General features: G+C 36.0%; 4 protein-coding genes across 4 annotated transcripts; all 4 read left to right on the top strand.

Annotated features, from left to right (window-relative positions):
• Window positions 1-790: 790 nt before the first annotated feature.
• Window positions 791-8,780, top strand: LOC117931080 (receptor-like protein kinase FERONIA). The gene is made up of 2 exons (XM_034851940.1): window positions 791-2,164; window positions 7,348-8,780. The coding sequence occupies exons 1-2, from the start codon at window positions 844-846 to the stop codon at window positions 8,589-8,591; spliced, it is 2,565 nt and encodes an 854-aa protein (XP_034707831.1). The 5' UTR covers window positions 791-843; the 3' UTR covers window positions 8,592-8,780.
• On the top strand, window positions 2,833-4,706 carry LOC117931081. Its single transcript, XM_034851941.1, has 2 exons — window positions 2,833-3,683; window positions 4,004-4,706. Exons 1-2 carry the CDS (start codon window positions 2,873-2,875, stop codon window positions 4,036-4,038), a joined length of 846 nt encoding a protein of 281 aa, XP_034707832.1. The 5' UTR covers window positions 2,833-2,872; the 3' UTR covers window positions 4,039-4,706.
• Window positions 8,781-10,267: 1,487 nt separating the features above from the next.
• Window positions 10,268-11,803, top strand: LOC117930078 (receptor-like protein kinase FERONIA). Its single transcript, XM_034850525.1, has one exon. The coding sequence runs from the start codon at window positions 10,268-10,270 to the stop codon at window positions 11,801-11,803; it is 1,536 nt and encodes a 511-aa protein (XP_034706416.1).
• Window positions 11,804-16,080: 4,277 nt separating this feature from the next.
• Window positions 16,081-19,110, top strand: LOC117931421 (receptor-like protein kinase FERONIA). Its single transcript, XM_034852417.1, has one exon. It carries the CDS (start codon window positions 16,297-16,299, stop codon window positions 18,982-18,984), a length of 2,688 nt encoding a protein of 895 aa, XP_034708308.1. The 5' UTR covers window positions 16,081-16,296; the 3' UTR covers window positions 18,985-19,110.
• The last annotated feature ends 2,353 nt before the right edge of the window (window positions 19,111-21,463 follow it).

Below are 21,463 nucleotides of genomic sequence, written 5' to 3'. Positions count from 1 at the left end.
TTCGTTTGTTTGTCTTCCTGCAATGTCTCTACCAATAAGAAAATAATGCCACGACGACGAAAAAAAAAATATTTGTTTTATTATAAAATTTTAATATTTTTTATTTTTTATTATATTTTTATGAGTTTTAATTAAGTTGTATTTCAGTAATTATTTTTTTGGACATTTTCAATTTTTTATGTTTTTGTAAAATTCAATCATTGACATTTCTACGTTAATTTTGCCTTGTTATGAGAAATAGATGATGAAATTTATTTGAAAATATAATCAATTTTATGAAACAATTGATTTAAAAGATATTTTTAAAATGGGAGGTTTAGGATGTATTTGACAACGCTTCTAAAAACAATTACATCATAAAATTTTAAAATAATAATTCCTCCTTAAATGTTTAAAAAACAAATAAATAAATCTGTGTTTGACGAGGATTCCTTAAAAATATTATACAATTATTTTCAAGAAAAAAAAATGGGTTTTTTTTTTTAAATTTATCATCTAAATATACAGTTTGCATTCATACACTATAAAAAACCCTTTAAATATTTTCTATATTTTTAATTATTACTAAAACAGTTTATATCCTTAAACTTATTTAACAGCACGAGGAGTTTTCAAAATAAACTATTAAAAACCCACTTTTCATACAAAATTCGTGTGGTTTCAAAACCAATTTTAGATTAACCCTAATATGTTTTTAATAACATGGTCATGGTCATGGTCAGTGCAAGGAAACTGAAACGTTTACCTCTAACTTGAAAGCAGTTGCTCATACCTTCTGATCAAACTTCAAGGACTTCATCCGCTACCAAGGGAACCACTAGGCAAAAAAACCTCTATCTAAACATGATATCCTTCCTCAGCTTTCTCAATCTGGTCTTCTTTCTCCGCCTCCTTACCACTGCCATCTCCGGTGAGTTGTCGTCTTTTTACACACCTAAGGAGACCTTCTTCATTGACTGTGGAGTCTCCCAAGATTACAAGGCAGCGGATGGCCGGAACTGGATTGGAGACAACTATTCTAAATTCCTCCTCAAAGAAAACGGAGGAGCATCAACAACCTCTAGTGCACCTGTAGACAGCAGCAATAATACCCCTCTCTTTGCCACTGCACGGCTCTCACACTCTGAATTCACTTACAGATTTCCTGTCTTAGCCGGCACGAAATTCATCCGTTTACACTTTTATCAATCTTCATATGGAGCCTTCCACAGATCTAAAGCCTCTTTCTCAGTCAAAACTGATGGCCACACTTTTCTTAGCAACTTCAATGTGTCACTTGCAGCCGATGCTCTTGATTCCCCTATCATATCCAAAGAATTTGTTATCAATTTCAAAGAAGATCAGATGCTGAACATAGTATTCAATCCAAGCGACAGAATCGGTGATGCGCACGCTTTTATTAACGGAATTGAAATAGTCTCCATGCCCGACGATCTCTACTACAGTTCTCCACAAGATGGAGGGTTTCAGTTTATCGGTCAACAGAATTCATTTCGCATTGAAACAGATTATGCTCTGGAAATGGTATACCGACTAAACGTAGGCGGGCAATATGTTTCGGCCAAGGATGACACCGGCATGTTCCGTACTTGGGATATGGACGATGACTACTGCGTGAAACTAGCATTTGTACCCGCCAACACCAGCATTAATCTCAAATTCACCAAAATACCAAATTACACGGCACCTCTTGATGTCTACCGCGCCCGGACCATGGGAAACAGCAAAACTGAGAACATGGGATACAATCTTACTTGGTCTTTGCCTGTGGACTCTGGTTTTAGTTACCTGCTTAGATTACATTTTTGCGAGTTCCAACCAGAGATCCAGCAGCAGCAGGACAGGGAGTTCACGATTTTCATAGCTAACCAGACGGCGGAGAATCATGCAGACGTGATCAAATGGAGCGGCGGAAACGGAGTTCCGATATACAGAGATTATGGGGTAATGATGCCAAGCCAGGGAAGTAACAAAAAACAAAAGCTCTACATACAACTGCATCCTAACCTGGATTATGAAACCGTTTACAATGATGCAATCCTCAACGGAATCGAGCTGTTCAAACTCATCAATCCCAATCCAGACCAACAGCCTACCTCGAGGGAAAGTAACAAAATGAAGCTTGTTGCAATTACCGGAGGTGTGGTTTGCGGTGTAGTTGCAGGTGTTGGAAATCAAGCCCACGTCGCCTTCCATCCTATGCGTTCCTTCCCATATTTAGCACCCTCTGTTTACTTCCCTAAATTAGTGTAATATACAGCCTTTATTATAATTGATTTAGGAGTAATTCTAGCAAGGTAGTTTATTCACTTTCCATGTAAGAGTTTATTCTCTTTCCATGTAATAGTTTATTCACTTTCCATGTAAGAGTTTATTCTCTTTCCATGTAAGGGAAATTCCGTCTGGAATTGTCTCATATCTGTAGGCTATTTATTTATGCTTTCTTTCATTGTAAAAAGAGTATCATAGAATGAATTGAGTCTATGTTCCTCCATAATTAGTCTTCAAATTCTTCATGGTATCAGAGCAGGTTTAATCCTGTCTCATCGTCTTCATCTTTAGTCAGTTTTTTTTTTACTCAATTCTATTCTTCTAGGTTATGCCTAAATACGGTCCAGCCTTTGGAATGGCTACCAACTCATCATCCTCTACTTCTGATATCATCATCTCATCATCTTCATCCTCTCATCAGATGGAAACCTCTCATCTGCCAATCACAGCCCATAAACTGAATGGGCAAAATTATTTGCAGTGGTCTCAATCCATATTAATGTTTATACGGGGAAAGGAGAAAGATGACTACATCACTGGAGCTTCGACGGCACCAGAAACCACAGCATCAACCTACAAGAAGTGGATAGCAGAAAATAATATGGTCATGTCCTGGCTAGTCAACTCTATGACCCCTGACATTGGTGAAAATTTTCTGTCATTTGATACTGCCAAAGAAATCTGGGACATTGCAAAAGAAACTTTCTCAGACAAGGAAAACACATCTGAAATCATCCAGATTGAAGGCATCCTCCACGATTTGCGTCAAGGAAACCTTACGGTAACTGAATATTTCAATACTCTTACTCGTCTATGGCGTCAACTTGATACGTTTGAGGTTCATAACTGGAATTGTGTTACAGATGGTTTGTTGTATAAAAAGATTGTCGAAGGGAAACGTGTGTTTAAATTTTTGTTAGGTTTGAACAAAAATCTTGATGAAATCAGAGGAAGAATCATGGGAGTAAAACCTCTACCTAGCCTCAGAGAGGCATTCTCTGAAGTGCGTCGCGAAGAAAGTCGGAAAAATCTCATGATGGGATCCCATCAACAACTGAATATGGCAGAAAGCTCGGCTCTTAAGACTCAATTCGCTCCTTTTGACAACCGTCAAAAAATTAAAGGAGGTAGACCTTGGTGTGATCATTGCAAAAAGCCGGGACACTCAAGAGAAACTTGCTGGAAGATTCATGGAAAGCCAGTAGATTGGAAGCCACGTCAACCACTTGAGAAAGAAGGACGAGGCAATCATGTGGCTACCGATGAACAATCGCCACAACCTGAAGCTAGCCCTTTTAATAAGGAGCAAATGGAGATGCTTCAGAAACTACTGTCTCCTCTCTTGTCAGTACAGTCACAAACTGGCTCATCTTCCAACCAGCTCATTGGTTCCGGAACCTTGGCTCACAAAGGTAATTTTTTGAATGCCTTTACTGTTGGTAAGAAACGTAAAAAACCTTGGATCGTGGACTCAGGAGCATCTGATCATATGACGGGAGATGCGACAATTTTTGATACATATAGCTCATGTCCAAATAATTTAACAGTCCGAATAGCAGATGGTTCACTATCAAAGGTTGCCGGAACAGGTTCAGTTGTGCTATCAAGGGATCTTACTCTCAACTCTGTTCTCCTTGTTCCTAACTTGGACTGTAATCTATTGTCAATTAGTAAACTCACTAAGGAAAAGAGGTGTATTACTAATTTTTCCTCCACTCACTGTGAATTTCAGGATTTGGATTCGGGGAAGACGATTGGCAATGCTGAGGAATGCTCTGGACTCTACATCCTTAAGGAGCTCCATGATCCACAAGAACAACCTCAAATGGCAGTTGGTAGTAATTCTTTTTCGGTTTCATGTCAAAATAACGATAGTGCAATTATGTTGTGGCACTATCGCTTAGGTCATCCAAATGTTATGTATCTCAAGCATTTATTTCCTTCATTATTTCATAAAAATCCAAAATCCTTTGAGTGCGAAATCTGTCAATTATCAAAGCAAGTCCGGTCTCATTTTCCCATTCAACCCTATAAAGAGTCTAGTCCATTCTCAATGATTCATAGCGATATCTGGGGTCCGTCAAGAATAAAAGATGTAACTGGTACTAGGTGGTTTGTCTCATTCATAGATGATCACACTAGATTAACTTGGGTATTCCTCATGAAAGAAAAATCTGAAACGAGTCAAATTTTCAAAAATTTTAAAAATATGATTCAGACCCAATTCCAGTCAAAAATACAAATTCTAAAGTCTGATAATGCTAGGGATTATTTCAACTCCATTCTAGGAGAATTTCTAGCACAAGAAGGGATAGTTCACTTAAGTTCATGTGTTGATACCCCACAACAAAACGGAATCGCTGAAAGGAAAAATAGGCATTTGTTAGAGGTGGCTAGATCACTAATGTTCTCCATGAATGTTCCAAAATTATTCTGGGGGCAAGCTGTCCTTACGGCAGCCTACCTCATCAATAGGATGCCATCTAGGGTACTAAAATTCCAAACACCTTGTCAAACACTCCTAAAATCCTTTCCGACTACTCGTCTCATCTCTACCGTCCCACCCAAAATTTTCGGGTGCTCTGTTTTTGTTCATATCAATCAACAACATCGAAATAAACTTGATCCTAGGTCACTCAAGTGCATCTTTCTTGGGTATTCTTCAAATCAAAAAGGGTATAAGTGTTACTCTCCGGTCACAAGAAAATTCTACAATTCAATGGATGTCACATTTTTTGAAACCCAGCCTTACTATCCCAAAAACGATATTCAGGGGGAGAATTCAACTCAGGAATATCAATTTTGGGATCTTGAGTCATTCAGTGAGTCACCCATCATCACTGAAAATCACATTCCTCCAGAGTCATTTAATCAGCCCGAGTCCATTGTTGACTTGTGGGATAAGGAGCACATCCAAGAGGAAACGGAGGAAGGAGCACTTTCTCAACAAACCCATGAGGCTGAACCGGGTCCTAATCCAAGCAAACTTCCAGGTAACAACGCTCCTGATGGTACTGTTGATTCCGAGTTAGAAAATGATATTCTTAATATGCCCATAGCTTGGAGGAAAGGAATTCGATCATGCACTCAGCATCCCATTGGAAATTTTATTTCTTATGATAAGCTATCACCTACGTTTCGTGCATTCACTTCTAGCATCACAGAGATACAAGTTCCTCGGAATATTCAGGAAGCTTTCAAGTATCCTAAGTGGAAGGCGGCAGTCGATGAGGAAGTTCGGGCGCTGGAAAAGAATGGTACGTGGGAAATTACTGACCTCCCAAGAGGTAAGAAACCAGTTGGGTGTAAGTGGATTTTCACAGTAAAGTACAAAGCAGATGGTAATGTGGACAGGTATAAGGCTCGGTTGGTTGCCAAAGGATTCACCCAATCCTATGGCATTGACTATCAAGAAACTTTTGCTCCAGTTGCCAAGCTCAATACTGTTCGTGTACTTTTATCCTTGGCAGTTAATCTCGATTGGTCGCTTCACCAACTTGATGTGAAGAATGCCTTCCTCAATGGTGACTTAGAGGAAGAAGTTTACATGGACATTCCTGCTGGACTTGAGACGACATCAAACTTCAACAAGGTTTGCAAACTCCGAAAATCCTTGTATGGTCTCAAACAATCTCCCAGGGCCTGGTTTGAACGGTTCACTAAGGTAGTGAAAGGGTACGGATTCATTCAATGTCAATCCGATCACACATTATTTGTGAAACACTTCCCAGAAGGGAAGCTGGCAATTATCATTGTATATGTGGACGACATAATTTTGACAGGTGATCATGAAGAGAAAATTGACTTACTTAAAAAATTACTGACAAAGGAATTTGAGATCAAGGATCTTGGAAACCTCAAGTACTTTCTCGGAATGGAGATTGCTAGGTCAAAGAAAGGTATAGCAGTCTCACAACGCAAATACATTCTGGACTTATTGAATGAAACAGGAATGCTAGGATGCAAGCCGGCAGAAACACCTATGGATGCAACTGTCAAACTGGAAGAAAGTGATGGAAGTACGCCAGTTGATAAAGGAAGATATCAACGTCTTGTGGGGAAACTCATCTATCTTTCTCATACAAGGCCAGACATCGGCTTCTCCGTTAGTGTGGTAAGTCAATTCATGAATAATCCAACCGAAAAACACATGACTGCTGTGATCAGAATATTGAGGTACCTCAAGATGACACCAGGAAAGGGTCTCTTCTTTCAAAGAACAACAAAGAAAGAGATTGAGATTTTTTCAGATGCAGATTGGGCAGGTTCAGTGACTGATCGGAGATCAACTTCAGGCTATTGTTCATTTGTCTGGGGGAACTTGGTTACATGGCGAAGCAAGAAACAGTCAGTGGTAGCCCGTAGCAGTGCTGAGGCAGAATTTCGTGCTATGGCACAAGGTATCTGCGAGGGAATCTGGTTGAACAGGCTGTTAGAAGAATTACGGGTTCCATTGAAGCATCCCATGATGTTATACTGCGACAATCAAGCTGCCATCAGTATCGCTAAGAATCCGGTTCATCATGATCGAACTAAACACGTGGAGATAGATCGACACTTTATCAAGGAAAAGATTGAAGAAGGAGTTTTCAAAGTCAGCTACACTCCGACAAACTGTCAAACGGCTGACATTCTCACAAAAGCTCTTGCTCGAGTTAACTTCGAAGATCTGACAGGAAAACTTGGAATGATCAACATCTACAACGCGGCTTGAGGGGGAGTGTTGGAAATCAAGCCCACGTCGCCTTCCATCCTATGCGTTCCTTCCCATATTTAGCACCCTCTGTTTACTTCCCTAAATTAGTGTAATATACAGCCTTTATTATAATTGATTTAGGAGTAATTCTAGCAAGGTAGTTTATTCACTTTCCATGTAAGAGTTTATTCTCTTTCCATGTAATAGTTTATTCACTTTCCATGTAAGAGTTTATTCTCTTTCCATGTAAGGGAAATTCCGTCCGGAATTGTCTCATATCTGTAGGCTATTTATTTATGCTTTCTTTCATTGTAAAAAGAGTATCATAGAATGAATTGAGTCTATGTTCCTCCATAATTAGTCTTCAAATTCTTCAGCAGGCTCAGTTTTATGCATCTTTGTCGTGCATCAAATGAAGAGAAAAAGAGATCCTGGCCTCAGAGACAGAACACTATGGCGGCGCCCAGTTTTTTATATTTGGGGTAAGTACACCGACGCCCACCGTTCATCTCTAACATCCAATCTGTGCCGTCATTTCAGTCTGCAAGACATCAAGACGGCCACCAAGAACTTTGACAAGGGATACATCGTCGGAGAGGGAGGCTTTGGTAACGTGTATAAAGGATATATCAATGGAGGAACTACACCGGTGGCGATGAAACGCCTAAATCCTGAGTCACAGCAGGGGGCCCACGAGTTCATGACTGAGATCGAGATGCTTTCCCAGCTGCGTCACATTCATCTTGTGTCTCTCGTTGGTTACTGCAACCATAAACGTGAGATGATCCTTGTGTACGAGTACATGGCCAATGGCAACCTCCGCGATCATCTCTACAACACTGATAATCCTCCTCTGCCGTGGACCCAACGCCTTCAGATTTGCATCGGAGCTGCGCGTGGACTGCACTACCTTCACGCCGGTGTGAAGAAGACAATCATTCACCGTGATGTCAAGACAACCAACATTTTATTGGATCATAAATGGGTGGCTAAAGTTTCCGACTTCGGCCTATCCAAAATGAGTCCTACCAGCGTGGCAAATGCCCACATCAGCACAGTTGTCAAGGGTAGTTTTGGCTATCTGGATCCAGAGTATTTCAGATTCCAACGTCTGAACGAGAAGTCTGACGTCTACTCATTTGGGGTGGTATTATTTGAAGTACTGTGTGCAAGGCCACCTGTAAATCAAACAGGGGAGGAAGAGCAAGCGGGCTTGGCACACTGGGCCGTCACCAGCTACAAAAATGGAAAGCTGGAGGAAATCATCGACCCCCATTTGAAGGGTAAGATTGCACCAATGTGCTTGGAGAAATACGGAGAGATTGCAGTGAGTTGCGTGCTTGATCAAAGGATCAAGCGTCCGTCAATGAGCGATGTGGTGAGGGGCCTTGAGCTTGCATTGGAGCTCCAGGAAAGTACAGAAAAGGGGAACAGTATAAATGAGTCCCTGGACCATGAGGAGGACCTATCACAAATTTCTGGTACAGATGACGACGACAAAGATGTGTTTCATAATGGAGGTAGAGACGTCTACGATTCAGAGGCTAGCAGGGTGACAATCCCGAGCAATGATGAAAAAAGTTCAATTAGTGTTATGATGGAAGACGATCCATGTGTTGTCTGATATCATGAAGCCCCAAGGGAGATGAAATCAGGCATGTATTGGACTAACAGGGCACTTAACAGGTGGGTCATTTTTATCAAATAAGGTAATTGGACTACTTGTTTAATTGATCTTTATTATGAAGTTTCTAGCGCTATCATTTCTTCATCAGAATTTTTAAATAATTAGTAGTATGAATATAAACTTTATTCTTTGTAGTTAATTTTATATTCTCTCAAAATTAGCAATTTTTATGTAAATTCATACATTAAAATTTAAATTTTATTACAACCACAGATTCGGATAACATACAAAATTTATGATTTCTTTAATTTTTGACAATAAGCATGAATATAAAAATTTAAGAATAAAATTTAGCTTAGTTAACTTATTTATTTCTTATGTATGGTTTTACGTGTAAGAATATTGGAAGGAAAGAATTTTTAACTGTTAAGTGTAATTTGAGGTGTCCTTGACATCAATTATCTCGTCATTATAGATACAGCAGGAGCATGCATGGTATTATTATCCTTCAAGCCCAAGGAGAAGAGTATCATATTTTATAAATACTCTGGAATTTAAGTGCTTTTCTTGTTGGAAGCATGGCTTCCTTAAAGCCGGACTCCAAAACACAACTTTATAGTAGTCGATTTCAACTAAAGTCTGCACAACAGAAAGTGTCTAAATCAGAAAGTTTTTAAGAATATTTTTATAAAATTGTTGCATTTGATATATAAAAAATTAAAATTAAAATTAATATTTAAAAACCCAGTTTTGATCAAGTTAACAAAAATGATAGTGATGGAGATTTATGTGAATCAGTTACAAAAATATATTATTATTGCTTTTTTTATTTATTTTAGTCTTCAATCGTGTGTAAAATTTTCAAATTCCAAAATGGCAGGTTGAGTGTGTGGCATGCTTCTTCCTTTTTACTGCGTCCCACCACCTTGAAGCACTCTTGTACCCAAATAATTAACACCACTTTAGTTTCGTGCTAAAGACTGCTAAGGAAGATTTTATCAAAGCTTTTGCTTAAATTCAATTTTATATAGGCTATGTTTGGCTCTTAAAAAATGTAAGGATATGTTTGGTATCGAAAAAAATCGAGAAAAAATGCAAAGGAAATAAAATAGAGAAGGGTAAAAGGTAAGAAAGAGAGAAGGAAAATAAAAAATAAAATTTAAAATCAATAAACTTTTTTATTTATTATGTCAAACTCATTCACTTATTTAGCTTACTAATATAAAGATTAAACAATAAAAAAATATAAGTTTTTAATTAATTTTAATTATAATTTTTTTTATATATTTTTTATAATATAAATCAAACATGAAAAAAAAATTTTAATATTTATTTTCTTAATATTTTTCAGAAACCAAACATCATCTAAAGGAAAATGAGAAGAAAAGAAAATATAAAAAGATAAAATATTAACTTAATAAATTATTTTTATTTATTATTTTAAATTCATTTTATATATTTTTTATAAAAAAATTAAATAATTTAAAATTACATAAGTTTTTAACTAATTTTAATTAATCTTATTTTCTTCCCATTTTTCACAATGAAAGGAAACAGTTTTTTCCCTTGATACTTTTGCAACCAAACATCAAACGTGAATGGAGACCAATATTGTCCCCTCTCTGATATAACCCATCTCCCTGGGAAAATTATGCAGTACTTCATCAGCTACCATGAGAAATACCAGCTACAAACGCCTTTCTCCAAACGTCCTTTCATTTATTATCCCTCTTTATCTCCTCATCCTCCACTTCTTTCCGATCCCTATCACCGGTGACTCCCCACCTCTCTACAATCCTACTGATATCTACACCGTTGACTGTGGTGCGTCCGGGAATTTAAAAGCATGGGATAACCGAATCTGGATCGGAGACACCAATTCCCGATTCTCCCTCATAGAACAAAACAAGGCGTCTATAATCTCAAAGGCAGCTAAGACATCCCCCTCAGTTGATCCCGTCCCCTTCGCCACCGCACGACTATCTCGCTTCCAATTCACTTACATATTTCCTGTCACAACCGGCCAGAAATTCATTCGCTTGCACTTCTATCCATCTTCCGTTGCGGGCTTTGATAGATCAAAGGCTTTTTTCTCAGTTAAGACCGGTGGCTACACACTTCTTAACAACTTCAGTGCTGCACTCGCTGCTGATGCCCATGGGGATGAAACCGTATCGAAAGAATTCTGTGTCAATGTCAAACAAGGAGATCAGATGCTGAACATAACATTCACTCCAACGGCCAGTGATCCAGATGCATACGCTTTTATTAACGGAATTGAAATTGTCTCCATGCCCGACTATCTCTACTATACCTCCCCACAAGATGGAGGGTTTAAGTTCATCGGCCAAAAAAATGTATTTTGGATTGAAATCGAGTATGCTCTGGAAATGGTATACCGACTGAACGTGGGTGGGAGATTTGTTTCACCCATGGAAGACACAGGCATGTTCCGCACTTGGGATGAGGATGATGATTATTGCGTGAAACTAGCATTTGTACCGGCCAACAGCAATATTGATCTCAAGTTTACTCAACAACCGGAATACACGGCACCGCCTGATGTCTACCGCACCGCCCGGACGATGGGGAACAACAAGACTGAGAACATGGGATACAATCTTACTTGGGTGTTATCTGTGGACTCTGGTTTTAACTATCTGCTTAGACTACACTTTTGCGAGTTCCAACCCGAGATAACGGAGCAGCAAGACAGGGAGTTCACTATTTTTATAGCTAACCAGACGGCGGAGAATCATGCAGACGTGATCAGATGGAGCGGCGGAAACGGAGTTCCCATATACAGAGATTATGCGGTCATGATGCCAAGCCAGGGAAGCAACAAAAAACAAAACCTCTACATACAACTGCATCCTAACCCGGACTGGAGAACCCTTTACAATGATGCAATTCTGAATGGAATCGAGCTCTTCAAAGTCAGCAAGTTTGATAACAGCCTGGCCGGACCAAATCCAGACCCGCCTCCTAATTCGGTTCCCCCACCGCCTGCACAGTCTACCTCGCCCAAGGATTATGACACACAGCTTGTAGCAATTGTCAGCGGCATGGTTGCCTGCATAGTTGCACTCTCTAGTCTATGTTTATTCATTCGCCGGCGAGAGGGAAGACGGCGAGACGCCGACACAGGAGCATCATGGTGGGGTCCATTTTCTTATACTAGTGCTCAGTCCACCAGGGCCAGCTATTGAAGACTTTCTGGACTCTGACAAAGACTCTTGTACACGTTATCTCAATTTCATACATTATGAATTGACTAATAAGTTTTAAAGCAAGTGGAGAACACGAGAGAATCTTAATCTTCTTGACACGTGTGTGACTAGAGTCACCTTTGAATTTTATCCTTCTCAAAAAAAAAAAAAAAAAAAATAATGAAAAGAAAAAAATAAAGGGAGATGAAAATTAATAAATTGTTTTTAAATTTATTATTAATTTTTTTAAAAAAAATTAAATAACGTAAAAACATATAATTTTTAATTAATTTTTATTTTATTTTTTTATATTTATTATAATAACATCAAATATAAGAAAATTATCAAATAAATAAATATGACTCCAGCCAATGAGTTTGTACATATATGTGCCAAAATAATTAATAATTTCCATATGGATTTTGTAACTAATCCACCACGTATCCCTCTAAATTGGAAGGAGTGGGATAACAATGTTAACTTCTTCCCAAAATTCTTTTAACTAGCAATTCAATAGTAAATAATTTATCTTTAAAGTTGTTTATTTTTTAAATTTATCACTTTTTTAAAAAAATATCTTGTCTTAATAGAAAATTTGAATTTTCTTTTTAACTTTTATCTTAATGGGAAAATTACTTTTGTTCATTTCTCTTTTTAATATTCAATTCTAATTTATTACATAAAATAAAACCAAATTTATTTTTAAAAATTTTGGAGTAAGTACTATCTTAAAAATAAATAAACTATCCCAATTTTATGTCATTTGGATAAGAAATGAATTTACTATAAATTGACAAAGTCACCAAGAAAAAAATTATATATGACTAAAATATATTTTGTTTTTCTCCAACTTTCTCTTTTCCAAAAAATATATATATATATATATATTGATATTTAAAAAATTTTCATAAATTGTTTCATGAAAACAAAATCAATAGTATAAAAATTACTTAATTTAGATAAATAATTAATCTAAAATAAATTCACTAAATTCTAAACCAAATTTGAAATTCTATAGTATGTGTTGTTATTATTTGTCTCCTAACTCATATAATCTGTAAAAAAAGAAAATTAAATTAAGTAAGAAATTTAATGTCTAATCTTTACCTTGAAGGGGATGAATATGTAGTCTTTGAATTAATCCTCAAATTAATACTTTATCATCAATTTTTAGTTTGTCTCTTTAAATTAATTATTTATTATGTATTGAAAGCAACCAATCTCATACAAATATAAATAAAATCAATCACATAGATTAACACATTGATATGATATAGAAAATCCATCTAACAATCTATTAGGTGTAAAAAAACCATGGATGGTCTCTCGACCACTAAATAATCCACTAATTAATTATGAACAAAAAGATATACAATTTTACTTGCTTGGATGCATATACTCATTAAGATCTTATTTCGTTAGCACTTATACTCGTTTTTCACGTTCCAAAGGCAATACTCTTTTGTACTCCTTAATAGATTCCTCAAAACCCTTATTGAAGTTCTGTGATGAGATCTCCAACTTCTGTCAAAAGTTACTCTAAAAAAATGGTCTTAAAAGTTTAAGAGTTGAAGGATCAAACTTTGATAAATGATTATGTTCTCTTAAGGTTTAAAAAATTCCACTTTTATTTTAAACAAAATATTTATATTTATAAGACCTTTTTTAGACTTATGGGAGACTTTCCTAATTTTAAAATATTCTAAAAATCATTTTTAGAATCAAATGCCAATTTAAAGATACAATTTTAGAACTTATCAAAAATAATTTTTGGAATTGAAAACATTGTAGAAAGCAAAGTAAGAAATATAAAATATCACCTTCCTAATTTCTCATTTTAGTAATTTTAAAAGCTTTATCAACCATGGATACATACTTACTTTTAATTTTACAACTCAAAATAACTTGAATCAAAATTTGAAGAAATACAAAGTTGTCTTATGATAAAAATGATTGAAGGAAGTAAGTTGCATCTAATTAAAACAAAATTATCAACTAAATAAAATATACTATCAATCTCTTCTTTGACAATTTTGTAATAGAATACAAAGATACAATGAAGCCCCTCATAACTCTCATGAAACCTCAATGATACGATCCCAATCCTAGTCTAAACAACTTCATACGCAATAATGTTAATTTCCTATAATCTACACATACTTAAACAATAAATTTGTGAAAAGCACGGCAAATATATATATATATATATCATCAATAAACTTCATAAACATTTTTACTCCCTTTTAGTCACAAAAATGATAAATATAAGAATGATAAAGCAATCGTGAAGAATTAAAATACCTAATGTCCAAATTCAATTAAACGGAGAAAACAAAGTTCCAAAAGATAATTCAAATAATAATAAAATATTCTCTCTCTAGTTAATTAAGAAAATTGTAAATGTATGAAGTTCTAAATCTTATTGACTCAACTTCCTAAAATATATTCTATCCTAAGAAAGTTCAAATTAAACATTAAAACTTTATGGTAAGATGGAATTTCAAATAAATTCCTAAATTTTCAAAGGTCAATATTAAACACTTTTTTAACACTTCTTGGAATATTTCAATACTCTTGAATTAGAATTTTAAAAAACTCAGGAAGTAAGTAATCTAAATATAATAGAGCATGAAATTTTTTTCAATAACCTAAGAGAAGAACCAAAATAATTTAATTTCTAGAATTTAAAAGGTTTTTAAGATTAAAAAGGATAAACCATAAGTAAAGAAGGCAAATCTTCAATTCTAAATAATGAAATCATTAACCTGAAATTTTCATTCCACCTTACATTATTATTTAAAAAAAAAATACTTAATTTTTTTAAATAAATATTTATACATATCATTTGACTTTATAATTCCCCAAAACTTTTGAATTTTTCATTTTTTTTATGGGGCAATTTTAGAATAAAATGAAACATCCTTGGACTTAAGATATCGAATTTTGAATGTCTAAAGTAGTATTTTTCATCATAGGAATTTTAAAATATTTTTATTTTATGCACATAGGGATATTTCAAACATATTCAACACTTTCAAAACCTATATATTAATAAGAAGAAATAATTTAATTTGATTTCCTTTGAAAAACAAGAAGAAACAAATCTACGTCATTTTAGAATTTTCAAAAACACTCAATTCACATCTTGAAATATCTAAGAAAAGATCTTTACTTATTAAGACCATTATATAGATTAATTAAAATGCATGTTTCTAATCACAACAAGGAATAAAATTCATGTCCATTTTCCCTAAATTTCATCAAGCTTTAATTTTTTTTAAGAAAAATGATAATTAAAAGAATATATTTATTTTCTAATAACATGAATCTAAATCTTATCAATTTTAAAAATGTTTTTCCCCCTCAAAACAAGGACCTAAAATTGAGAAGAGATAGAACCATGATCCAACATACAAATCATACTTTAATGAGTAACTAATTCCCTAGATCTCATACTTTAGAACATTAAGACTAATTAACAATGAAGTCTTAAATAAAAATAAAAAAATAAATAAATAAATAAAACTCAATAACTCCCAATATATATAGCATGACGAATAAAATCCAAATAACAAGTTGTATTTGCATGCATAAGAAAGGAAAAAGATTATCAGCCAAATAAAATATGCTAACAAATTCTTTAAGATTATACTTGGTTTTGAGAAAATATTAAAAAAAAAAGTTAAAAATAATTTTCTTATATTTAATTATGCTATGAAAAATATAAAAAAAATAAATCAAATATAATAAAAATTAGTTAAAATTTTATATATTTTTAAATTATTTAATTTTATATTAAAGAATAAAATTAAATAAAATAAGTTTAAAGTAATATATAAAAATAATTTATTATTTTTTATTTACTTTTTTTCATTTATTTTATTTTATTTTTCTAACATTTTCATGGGAATCAAAGATACCAAAAAAAAAAAAAAAAAAGTTTCCTAGATTCTCTATTAAAAAATGAGAGTGTAATTTTGTTGTATTTGGTGGGCATGCATGAAAAGATGATAAGATGATGTAGGGCCCTCCGAGTTTATGATCACTGCACCTCCGCCGGGCACTAACCAATGTGGACTGTTTCCACTCTTAATTACCCAAATAAGACGTTTGGATCTGATTGGGTGTGTTCAACCACTTTGAGGGGTCTACTTCTACCAGCCACTTGCCGACCCACGGATTTGATAAATTGTGTCTGAGTCTTCCATTGCCCCTATTGATTACTCATTACCCATTTGTCATCGTCTTTATGTCCCTGTCTACTTGAGTTCTGCTCAGTGCTCACCCATTGTTTTTACATAAGAAATGCTATTTTATTTTTCGTGCATAGATTATCATCCGGTGCTGATATAATTTTATGAATATCCATAATAGTAGTATCTGCATATAATATTGCCCCATTTCCTTCCCTGCTTCTCCTCTCCATGATTTAACTTCCTCTCTTCTTCCCTAATATCTCTCCATCGCAAAAATTGGGCCCTTCATCTGCCACCATGAGGAATACTGGCCATAGATGCCTCTGTTTAATCATTCCATCCATTCTCACCCCTGTCTATCTCTTTATCTTCCTCCACTACCTCACCATCCCCATCGCCGGTTACACCCCTACAGAAAACTTCGCCATTAATTGTGGCTCCGCCGGAAATTGGCAAGCATTGGGCAGGAACTGGACGGGCGACGTCGATTCCAAATTCTCCCCTTCGGAAAAGGGCAAGCTATCAACTACATCTCCCGCAGCCGAACAACCTTTTGAATCGGTTCCCTATTCCACAGCGCGGCTATCTCGCAATGAGTTCACATACTCATTTCCCCTCACAGCCGGCCAGAAATACATTCGCTTGCACTTTTATCCATCTTCATACGGGGAGTTCGACGGATCTAAAGCTTTTTTCTCGGTCAAAACCGGTGGTGGCTACACTCTTCTTAGCAACTTCAGTGCTGCCCTTGCTGCTGAAGATCTTCGTAAGGAAACGATAGTGAGAGAATTCTGTATCTACTTCAATGAAGAAGGTGAGAAGCTGAATATAACATTCACTCCCACTGCGGCTGCGGATGCATACGCTTTTATTAACGGAATTGAAATTGTCTCCATGCCCCACAATCTCTACTACACTGCACAAGATGGAGGGTTTAAGTTTATCGGTCAACAGAATTCATTTTTCGTTGAAACCGATCATGCTCTGGAAAATGTATACCGACTAAACGTAGGTGGGAAATCTCTTTCGCCCACGGATGACACCGGCATGTTCCGTACTTGGGATGCGGACGATGAATACTGCGTGAAACTAGCATTTGTACCCGCCAACACCAGCATCAATCTCAAATTCACCCAAATACCAAATTACACGGCACCTCTTGATGTCTACCGCACCGCCCGGACCATGGGAAACAACAAAACTGAGAACATGGGATACAATCTTACTTGGTTTTTGCCTGTGGACTCTGGTTTTAGTTACATGCTTAGATTACATTTTTGCGAGTTCCAACCAGAGATCCAGGAGCAGCAGGACAGGGAGTTCTCGATTATCATAGCTAACCAGACGGCGGAGAATAATGCAGACGTGATCACATGGAGCACGGGAAACGGAGTTCCCATATACAAAGATTATGGGGTAATGATGCCAAGCCAGGGAAGTAACAAAAAACAAAACCTCTACATACAACTGCATCCTAACCCGGATTATGAAACCGTTTACAATGATGCAATCCTCAACGGAATCGAGCTATTCAAACTCAGCAATCCTGAAAAAAGCCTCGCCGGGCCCAATCCAGATCCATCGGAGGCTCCTGCCCCACCACCGCCTGTACAGTCTACCTCGCCCAAGAGTAACAAAACAAAGCTTATCGCAATTGCCGGTAGCGTGGTCGCAGGCCTAATCGCGCTCTCTGTTATAGTTCTCTTTATTGTCTGGCGAGGAAGGAGAGTAAGAGACTCCGAACCCAGCGATGGAGGATCATGGTGGGGCCAATTTTCTTATACCTCGGTGAAGTCCACGAAGACCAGCCGCTCATCTCTGCCCTCCGATCTGTGCCGTCACTTCACTCTGCAAGAAGTCAAGGTGGCCACTAACAACTTCGACCAAGTCTTCATCATCGGCGTCGGAGGCTTTGGGAACGTGTACAAAGGGTATATCAACGGCGGAACAACACCGGTGGCAATCAAACGGTTGAATCCAGAGTCACAGCAGGGGGCCCAGGAATTCCAGACTGAGATCGAGATGCTTTCCCAGCTCCGCCACCTTCATCTGGTATCTCTAATCGGCTACTGCAACGACAATCGCGAGATGATCCTCGTGTACGATTACATGGCCCACGGCACTCTCCGCGATCATCTCTACAAAACAGATAATCCTCCATTGTCGTGGAAGCAGAGGCTCGAGATTTGCATTGGCGCAGCTCGAGGGTTGCACTATCTTCATACAGGTGTGAAGCACACGATCATTCACCGGGATGTGAAGACAACCAACATCCTGTTGGATGAGAAATGGGTGGCCAAAGTTTCGGATTTCGGATTGTCAAAGATGGGCCCTACCAGCATGTCGAACGCCCACGTCAGCACAGTGGTGAAGGGTAGTTTCGGGTATTTGGACCCAGAGTATTACCGGCGGCAACAGCTAACGGAGAAATCCGACGTGTACTCATTCGGTGTGGTGCTGTTTGAAGTACTGTGCGCGAGGCCACCCCTGAATCAGACGGTGGAGAAAGAGCGGGTGAGTCTAGCACAGTGGGCCCCGGCCTGCTATCGAGATGGGAAGCTCGAACAGATCGTTGATCCGTTTTTAAAGGGTAAGACAGCGCCGGACTGTCTGCAGAAGTTTGGGGAGATCGCAGTGAGTTGTTTGCAGGATCAGGGGATCGAACGGCCATCCATGAGCGATGTGGTGTGGGGCCTTCAATTTGCAATGCAGCTACAGGAGAGCGCGGAGCAGGAGATGGAGCAGAGTGGGTCATGGAGAAAAGTGAAGGACGAAGAAGCCCCACTGAAGGCCTCCATTACTGATGATAGTGACGATGTGTACGTGTTAACTAGTACTAGTAATAGTGGAGGCACGTGGGATTCGAATAGCAGTGGGGTAATGATACAATCTAGCGGAGAAGAAAAAAGTTCAACCAGTTGTGAATCTGATGCGCTGATGTCAGGTGCCGTGTTCTCTGAGATCCTGAACCCAAAGGGGCGATGAGATGCATCCCGTCTCCACATCTCCACGCCCTTTATCATGATGCCGCCTCTCCAATTTTTAATTATAAATAGTGCCTTCATGAAATTTAGACTGTACTGGGTTGTTGAAAATTGTAATTTTCTTCTTTTTTTTTTTTTTTAATAAAATTTCTCTCTTTTTTTTTTTTTTTCTTTTTAGTGAGAATCATCACTTTGAAGGGACATTTTTCACTTTTTACACTTTTTTATTTTTTTTGAGAAAATAGTATATTCAAGAGATAATTTCCCACTTTTTAGATTTTTTTTTTTTTTTTTAAATTCTGACCTTTTTTAGATTCTCACTTTCTTGTTTTGGTTGGTTTTTTTTAAATTTAATTTAATTTTATTTTTTATGAAAATTTCTCACCTTTTTTTATCCACAAAATGGTATATTTAAAAGACGATTTCCTACTTTTTACAATTATATTATTTTATTTTTTAACAAAATCATCTATTAAAAAACAATTTTTTTAAGACATATTTTTCCCTCGGGAAATTATCCCTTTAAGAGACTATTTTAACTAAATAATTTTTTTTAAAGAAAATAAATTATCTTTTAAAAAGATGATTTTTTTTAAAAAATATTCTCTTTTTTATCTATCCAAAACTACGATATATTTAAAATTATTTTTTATAATTTTGGAATTATTTTTTTTTAAATTATCGTACTCTTGTAAAAAAATCCCACCGCTCACGTGGAAGCTTGTGGAAGGAAAAAAGAAAAAGAAAAAAAGCCAAGTACTTTTTGTGTAGGTGGGAGATAAGCCATTTCTTAAAGGAAGGTTGGGATGGAGTTTACAGGTGAAAAGGTTCAGACGCCAAGGTTTGTCTTTTGTTCTTTTACCTTTTTGCCTTTTTCCTTTGTAACTCAAAACGCTTTTTGTATAGGTGGTAAGATCAGCCATTTCTTAAAGGAAGGTTGGGATGGAGTTTACAGGTGAAAAGGTTCAGGTGCTAAGGTTTTAAATGGGCCATAAGGGATGTAATCTGACCATTTGTCTGTCCTTTTCCTTTTTAACTTAAGTTTACACTGCTACTTGTCTTCATTTGTTTAGGAATTTTTTTAGCTTTTTCAATGAAATTTGGAAGTTTCTTTTTTTTTTTTTCAAAAAAAAAAAGGACTACGAAATAGAATACTTATAAATTTGACTGAAAGACGTGACATAATAATTTTCAAAACTAAATTTTATAACATTTTTTTAAGAAAATTCGATCTCCAAATGATTGACTCCATATTATAATACCTTTCTTAGTTAAATAGTATGATATTCTATTTCTTTTCTCATAAATTTAATGATAATTATAAATATTTAGATAATTTTCAAATATCCTCTATTAATAATATAACAAAACTAGGAAGATTATTTTTGTTATTATAACAATCTATTACTATTGTTGAGTCACCTTCAATATCTAGATTTAAGAACTCATAGTTTTTAGTAGATAATATGTCATCTCTTAAAGCCATATATTCCACAATAATTATTGAAACCTTGTTTTATGTGCCTACTTGCAACCATTTTTATGATTCCATTAGAGTCTCTAATAACCCATCCTGATGCACTTTTATTTTCTATCCTTAAACCATTGAAATTTAATTTGAAACTTCCATTAACAGGAGGAATCCAATGAATCTATTTTTAAACCATTCAAGGGATGTTGCATCATTCATTTTGAAAATAATAGACAATCACATAATTTTGTAGATTTTGGAAGTTTAAGGTAGCTTTCTCATTAATGAGAAAGGGGCTGGGTTGGATTTTCCTAAACACTAATTGATTTTTATAAATCTATATATTCCACAAAATAATACCAATTTTTTTCATAGGACAATTAAAAATTTTGCAGTTAATTTTATAGTTTTTATACACTATTTCAAGTCAAGATAGAAAGTCACTTTGAGAAAATAAAAGGTAATCTTAATAGATAAAACACCCAAGAGAGGGAGGGGAGTGAATTAGGTTTTATAATTTTTTTTCAAACACAACAAATTCAAGTAAAAGAAGTATAAATATAAAGAAATAAGGTTAGTGGAAGCAAACTCAAATTTTATAGTGGTTTGACACCCTTTGCCTATGTCCACTTTCCTCAAGCTCCTAACTGAGTGAGGGTTCTACTATACTTGAAGTTTCAACCAAACTTCTAATCATCTCTACACTTGGATTTCAGCTCAAATGGGCTCTTACACAATCCCTTCAAGTATTTACTCACTTGAAGCTTTTAATACTCAAATAACAAGTTTGAATCTCTCAACCCAGCTCAAGAAGGGCTTAAATACATTTTTTTTCATCTTCCTATTCTTGTTGCTTATTTGCCAAATTGATCTCATATATCATCAATGACCTTATGAGCTCTCCTAAAGGTAGCTTGGTCAAGTCTTTGGCTTCTTGAATTGCTGTGACCTTCACATCCCAATTCCTTGTAAGTCTTTCTCAAAACTTCAAAACCATTGACAATGTCAA

The sequence above is a fragment of the Vitis riparia genome, chromosome 14 (genome assembly GCF_004353265.1).
Source record: "Vitis riparia cultivar Riparia Gloire de Montpellier isolate 1030 chromosome 14, EGFV_Vit.rip_1.0, whole genome shotgun sequence".
NCBI lineage: Eukaryota > Viridiplantae > Streptophyta > Magnoliopsida > Vitales > Vitaceae > Vitis > Vitis riparia.
Note: the sequence above shows the minus strand (reverse complement) of the source record. Positions and strands in the feature narration are given on the sequence as shown.